This window comes from Danio aesculapii, chromosome 24 (genome assembly GCF_903798145.1).
Source record: "Danio aesculapii chromosome 24, fDanAes4.1, whole genome shotgun sequence".
In the NCBI taxonomy this organism is placed as follows: domain Eukaryota; kingdom Metazoa; phylum Chordata; class Actinopteri; order Cypriniformes; family Danionidae; genus Danio; species Danio aesculapii.
The window spans coordinates 17,338,105-17,345,916 of NC_079458.1; the positions used below are offsets into that span (position 1 = coordinate 17,338,105).

General features: G+C 36.6%; 1 protein-coding gene across 1 annotated transcript; it reads right to left on the reverse strand.

Annotated features, from left to right (window-relative positions):
- Nucleotides 1–1,186: 1,186 nt before the first annotated feature.
- Nucleotides 1,187–2,945, reverse strand: bhlhe22 (basic helix-loop-helix family, member e22). Its single transcript, XM_056450783.1, has one exon. The coding sequence runs from the start codon at nucleotides 2,743–2,745 to the stop codon at nucleotides 1,960–1,962; it is 786 nt and encodes a 261-aa protein (XP_056306758.1). The 5' UTR covers nucleotides 2,746–2,945; the 3' UTR covers nucleotides 1,187–1,959.
- Nucleotides 2,946–7,812: the final 4,867 nt, after the last annotated feature.

Below are 7,812 nucleotides of genomic sequence, written 5' to 3' on the forward strand. Positions count from 1 at the left end.
CATTCAAAGTGTCTCACATTTTGGTAATTCGATTGAATATTACTTAAATATGCCCAACATACGGACAAGACTTACTTTATAAAACAAGACTTATATATAAAACTCACTTTAAAGGGAAAAATGCTAAGTTGTTTGTAATGTTTGTAAAGTAACAATTATATGATACATCCGACTAAATGTGAACTCGAGGAAAATATAGTCTACATGCACACGCTTAAGCAATACGGGGGAAATGGCTGAATTTGCTGAGAAACGATTTCTCTTTAATTTGTATTATCTCAGTTATGTTTTCATAAGTGTTTTAATTCTTGTTTACCTAAAATAGTTTTTCATTTGAAAAAATAAATAAAAGTAGAAATATTTGTGTTTATTTGGTGATTTAGTTTAATATGAGACAGTTTGGATAACTGCGTTTAAAAATTACATCAGACATAAACTTCTAGAGATGTTTTTTATCTAGGAAAAACATTTTGAGCTAAATATTCTTAACGTGATGTCCTGTTGGACTTCATAAGGGCATCTTGCTGTCCGTATCTAATTGTCTCGATGTGATGGACAGCCGATCTAGAACAATGCAAACTAATGACAATGACAATGACACTGATGCTCATGACTGTTTCCTGTGATTAAAGACACCCAATTACGGCAGTGAACAGTGTCGTAATTATGTTCCTTAATCACATCCAGGAGATTTAATTGCCCTAACGATGTGTTTAATTAAAAGGAATATAGGTATTCAGTCGACAGTTTTGATACACTGTTGTTTCCAAATTAACATTATTAGACAACGTCACGGATTTCTTTTAATAATCATGATCGGGGTGACTAAGCTTTATAATACTACCAGACATTCTCATTTGGCCGTAGGGTAATGTTGTACATTATGTCTGGTCTTTCCTCCCCAAAGCTTTATACGCGTTTAAATGTCGATAAACGAGCAAAGAATTAAAAGCACCCAAGACACAAATGTTCATTGTCGTTCTCCTAATTCGTTTACTTCAAAATATTAGCTTCAAATTCCAAAGTTTCATATTTCACAAATGATTCCTCATCCGTAAATAAATATATTTTTCTAACAACTTATTGATCGTATTCTCTAGAGCAAGAGCCACGAATCAGAATTATCAGAACACACAACGCATAATACGTTGGATCAAAATATTTTAATAAAGCTTTCCAATACATCAACACATACAAATGCCCCTCATATTGAAACTAATATATCTACACTGCTTCAAGTCTCGACCTGACAACAAGTTAAAACCTCCAAGTCCCTATATTGCCAAACCGCTTGTGTGTGTTTATAATAAAAAGCCAAATCGGCGAGATTTACAGCAATGATGACGATGCATAATCAGACCAGGCATGCAGACCCATCCATTTAGAGAAATATAAAAAAAAAAGCAAAACAACTTTTCTTAAAGAGTCCACCAAACTAACAATATATTAGTTATATTACATTTTTTTAAATCAACAATCTCAGCTAAGCTTTCGGGAAATTACACGTAGGCTACTTTGGAATAAAGTCCAATACGCTGCTTCTCCTTCAAGCCGATGCTTTTAAAATACAGATGTCACTTGAAAGCAAACATTTACAAAACATAAATTGAAAGTAGCACGTATTATTGCAAGGTAGAGTTCAAAAGTTTGGCATCATAAACAAGGTAAAACATGGTTGCATGTTGTCAGGTCATTCTGAAGGGTCCACATTAATTAGCTGTTCATTCTTCATCATCAGACATAGACTTTGTTTGGTTTTAATCCCACGCTCACCAGCACTTAAAGTATAGGCTATACCATTATGTACACAATCAGTGTTTGTTGGAATGAAGTTGTAAGAAAAGTTTTAGCATTCTTCTATTGTAAAACCGCTGGCAAACATCAGTCTCTCTCTCTTTTTTGTTTTCTCAGAGTCAAAAGTTGCACATGTGCTTCTACCAGAGTCAGTCGCTGCAGAGTTTAAGGCTTGTCAGTGCATTGCTTACACAGGCTGGAGGTGACATTGTTGAAAAGGGCACATTTGTCTGGACAGGAGGATGCTGCAACTCCTGCGGGGAACGGGTAACCAGCCGGCTGCTCGTATGCGCTTAAACCCGGCGTGAGAGCAGTGGTCGCGGGCAGCGAGGCTGCTGAGATAGCCTGGCCTTGGTTGAGATACGCAACCAGCCGTCTCATCTCCTCCAGCGCCTGCGCCTGCATGAGGATGTAATTTTTGGCTAAGAGCAAGGTGGCGATTTTGGAGAGTTTCCGTACAGACGGACTGTGCGCGTAAGGGATGACCGCGCGCAGCTCATCGAGCGCATCGTTCAGATCGTGCATTCTCCGTCTCTCCCGGGCGTTGATGTTTAGTCTCAGCATTTTCTGCTCTTTGTTTTTCTTACCTCCCTCGGACTTTGCGCCGGGCACCGCCGTTCTGCCGTCCGTCATGAGCATCATCTCGCACCGCTCGTCGCTGTCATCGTCCGGGCTTTGCTCGCCACCGCTGCTTTCCGCGCCTGAAGTCCTGTTAGCGCTCTCGCCGTATTTCACACACAAAGATCCGGTCGGCAGACCCAGCGTGCCCGCTCGACCCCCGGGCTGCACCGGGTCCGGGTCGTTCTGCTCGAAACAGCTGATAGGCGACTGGCTGTCCCGGGCGGAAAGATCAATACCCGCAGCCGGTCGAAACGAGTCCATCTTTTTGCTCGAGACGGCACTGAGAGTTTTGTGAAAAATGTCTCCGCCCAAGTTTATTCTCCTGTCCATAGTCTCCAGAAAGTCGGATGCGTCGCGGTGACGAGGCTTCGCTCAGCCGCTGTCCTCTCCTTAAGTTTTTACTCTCTGAAGTGGAGTTGATGTTGATGGCTGCTCCACTTGTCAAGTGAGGTGTAGAGGCAGTAGCTCCTCCTAAAGTGCTCTACACTGCGTTTATCGTGTTGAGACGCACTTTGTAGATCTCGGCAGCGATCAGCATCAGCAGCAGAAGGGGGAGTCTTTTACATCATTATCTCAAGTCGGCCTATTAATATGAAGAAGATTCGCCTATCGGGAGTGAGCGCGCGCCACCCAATCAGGTTAACGTTTTAATTAATGGGATTAAAACGGTAACAAACAATCCAAACGGGGTTCTCGCAGCTTTGCAAAAGCACCCCAGCTCTTTTATTGCTCTGCCCATCTGTGTAAATCCGATGAACAACTGTATTCAAGCCGTTGCCGGAGATTTGCTGTGCAGATACAGAAAAACAACTTTTGTGTTCTGCGTTAACGCGTTTTGTTTTAGGTGGACTCGCTTTTCATGTACGTAAGTGTGGCTTATTTCAGACAAAATGTTTAAAAGGGTTCCCGCTATAAAAAAACAAAAAACAAAACAAAACCTAATCATCATCTAACATTTTGTTTTATCTTAATGTACCAATGCAGGACCACTGATCTTGAGGTAAATGATGTTTTCATTTCATATTGTCTCGAGAACTAAAGAAAAGACTATAAAGGTGAGGGGAAAGCTCTGTTATTTGTGTCATAATTGCGTATTGCATCTGTAATCCAAATATAATAATTTTACTGATCAAAGTCTTACAAGTGCTGTTTGTAACTCGGCTACATAAATATATATCACAATATAATACATTTTTTTCGATCATTGGAATTGCTATTATTTGTAAATAAATAAATAAAAACCTACATCAATAAAGCCTTTATTTTCTAATATATGTGGAATTAAATGTGTTTTACTCGCATTTGTTGGAAAGAGCTATGAATTCATCAGACCAGTGACTGATTGATTTTTGACATTTCTATCTGAAGCGTGAATTGAAAAAGCATACATTTTATATATTTATTTGTATTACTATTTATATATATTATTTATAGCATGTTATAACCGAATTCGTTAAACGTGATCTTCGTTTGGCCTATTTACATCGTATAGTCTGCTGTAAATCACACAGACATACAGCGGTAATGTGTGAACTTTAGGAACAATGCCATGTTTATGAGATTACGAGAAAACGGCACATTTGTTGGTGCGAGTTGCCCCCATGCGGCTATAGTCGGCAACTACTTCTTTCTTTTCTTTTCTTTTTTCTTTCTTTCTTTCTTTCTTTCTTTCTTTCTTCTTTATATATATATATATATATATATATATATATATATATATATATATATATATATATATATATATATATATATATATATATATATATATATATATATATATACATACACTCATATAGCAGGTGTCCCTTGACTATAGTTTTTTTTTTTTTTTTGTTATATTATATATCAGCTGTAATTTTCAACTGTTTGTTCTTTCCTAAAAATAGGTAGTTTTCAGAAGACATATTTTCCTGCATGTGTGCACATAAGTCACAATTTAACATTATTTGTTGCTACTTTTTCCATTAAACCAAAAAGAAAGTAAAATTAGGCTGGAAGGTCAGACATGAGCCAAAGTCTGTTTCCTTTCAGGCTGTCTCTACTATTTACTTCATGGAATTGGAAACATTTCAGCGTTTCAGATATTATCTGCTGCCAGATTATTTTATAAAACAGAATATCACTTGCTTTATTTCTCTCTCTTTTCCTTTTTTTTTTGGAAAAAATATAGACCATTAGACCAGTTATATCTGTCACTGGCCCATGAACATTTCTTGATTGTCAAACTATTTCGTAACTGTAACAAGATGCTATTTAATCATATTTTAATATAAAAACAGCTGTCATAACATTATTTATCAATTTGTGGACCTTTTTGGATTCTTGGAAGCTATGGAAATTAAAAATGTAATACAGGAAATACATTAGGACCATTGTTATTGTTTACATCCCTCAAAATTGTCCATACACAGCTCACGTTTATGTAATGACTCTCTCTTGCCACATGGTGTCAGGCTTAACACATTTATTCGAGGAGACTCACTGATGACAAAAGTTACTTTGTTACTATATTTATATTTACTATATTTATGTTTCATTTTTTTCCTTCTGGTGCAGTTACTGAAACACTAATTCGCCCAAAATTGCATGTATATAATGTGTGGAATGTATAGTGATGTATGGTACAATAATGTAAATTAAAATCAACCTTTACCAAGTAAAATTGTCATTCAGTGTCAGTCGGGCATCCGGTGTGTAAAACATATACTGAATAAGTTGGCAATTCTTTCTGCTGTGGTGACTCCTGATGAATAAAGGGACTAAGCCGAGGGAAAATGAATGTAGTATAATATAATATAATATAATATAATATAATATAATATAATATAATATAATATAATATAATATAATATAATATAATATTCTTTACCTACATTCTCACTCACACACACACGCACTCACGCAAAAAAGTTCAAAGTTGTCGCTTCATTGTAATAACAAAAGTCATTTGACAGTCTGAGAAACATCAAAACAGTAGAATGAAATTGGTTTTCAACATCTGTTTGTCATTTACTTATAGGAATATTATTACAATGTAAAACCCAAAAAGTTAAGCTAACTCAAACCATTTAAGTAAACCGATTGCAACAAACCATTTAGGTTCAAAAACTTATCCTGAGTTCTGTGAACTTAATCCATTTGAGTAAAAGAAGCAATTTGAGCACAGTAAAACCCAATAAATGAAGAGAACTCGAATCAGCTGAGTACTGTAAAACCCAATAAGTTAAGGCAACTGAAACTCTTTGACGAAACCAATTGCTACAAACCATTTGAGCTATAAAAACTAATCTTAATGAGTACTATGAACTTACCCCATTTAAGTTAAAGTAATGAGGTATTTAATTAACTCAGTACCTTCAACACACTGAGTTCAAAACTCTTTTCAAATGAGTAGAATTGACTTTCAGTCAATTTTGAGTTAACTACACTTATTTCATTTGATAAAGTTGCCCTGTTGGGTTTTACAGTGTAGTACAGCTATTTTCATGGTAGAGACTGATACTAAATTATTGCTATTATAATATTCTCTCTGGCAGCCAACCAATCAATCAATCATTCAATCAATGTCAGTGTTAGTCCCCAGAAGTTTTGTATGTGGTTACCTGGGAACGTTTTGCTTACAGCAGTTTATTTTATAGGTTTCCTGAATACTTCTTAAGTTCCTGTATAGGGGCGGCGCGGTGGGTAGCGATGTCTCCTTACAGCAAGAAGGTCCCTGGTGCGAGCCTTAGCTGGGTCAGTTGGCATTTCTGTGTAGAGTTTGCATGTTCTCCCCGTGTTTGCGTGGGTTTCCTCCGGGTGCTCCGGTTTCCCCCACAAGTCCAAAGACATGCGGTATAGGTGAACTGGGTGAGCTAAATTGTCCGTAGTGTATGCATGTGAATGAGAGTGTGTGGGTGTTTCCCAGTAATGGGTTGCAGAGGGAAGGGGGTCTGCTGCGTAAAACACATGCTGGATAAGTTAGCGGTTCATTCTGCTGTGATTAATAAAGGAACTAATTAATAAAGGAACTGATTAATAAAGGAACTAAGCTGAAAAGAAAATGAATGAATGAATGAATGAATGAATGAAGTTCCTGTTTAATAAAGCATTTTTATTAGGTTCCCCTATAATTGGGGGCCTTATGGAAACATTAGGGGACTGGTCTGTGCGTCAAAAAAAAGTAATTTACTTGAATCATTCAATATCATTGAATAATGTACTGCTGTTACGATTAGGCTTAATAGGCTCACTATTATGCACTAAGTAGCCTGTATAACAGAAGTTCTTTCAGTATCTTTGTCTAATCCTTCCTTTTTCCTCTTACTCACTCTCATACACAATGTACTCGTTTTATACTGTAAACATTATTAATCAGCATTACTTAGCAACAGCATGAATGCCTGACTCCACATGAATGTATTGTTTACATGCAAGTAGTCATTGTAATAAGCAGCAGTTACATTCTTTTCCTGTAGGTGGCGGAGTTGCTCCACATATGGCGTTTTTAAAACGTCTTTTCTCGCGGTATAGTTATAAATATTCTGTTCTTTTAATTCATTTCTTTTTTGCAAATATTGGTTGCATAGCAACACAATGAACGGAGACGTGTTATTTTTTTTAGTATGTAGCAATTTTATCATTTCAAAGTGGTCACTTCATACCAATTACTGCATACTTCTGATAGGAGAGCAGCTCGCCTCGCGCAATTGTGACCGCGCGTGCTGATCTGTCAAGGCTTGCGCGTGATTTGAATAATGATGACAGCGTTTATGTGATGTATGACTTGTCTGTACGTTTTGTTACGATGTGATATTTGCGATTTTTATTAATGATATGCTTGATATTTTTCGTTAAAATACACCTTTTGTTTTTGCTGCATTGGATGTGTTTTATATGAAAGTGCTTTATATGGATACACATTTATATGGAACACATTTTGGTCGGCATCTTCAAATGTTCTGACGCTGTGTGTTATGTAACTCTGCTGGGAAAGCAGAAGTATTATCTTGCATTGTACTTAAGAGTATTGGTGTGGTTTTGATTGATTGATTGCTTTCCTCTTGCTATCTCATGTCTTGCTCATCCTCTTTCATTACACATTTAGATAATCAGCTTGGACATTTTGCCCGTCTCAACTAAACTATATCTCTGCCATGTTCAGTAAGAACTATATTGCTTTATATCTTATTTTTTAGTGTATAATTTTAGTGTATAATTTTATGTTCAGTCTTAACACAGTATAGTTGATAGACTTGTTTGCTTTTATAAGCTTATTCATCTCCAAATTAAAATTTTAATTTTTTCTAAAACGTTTTTTCAGGCACTGTAAGCTGTTCTGTTACCACTGTTCAAAATGTATCATTTGAATTGAGTAAATGGTGGCACAATTTTAATTTGGGGGCGAACTGTCTCTTT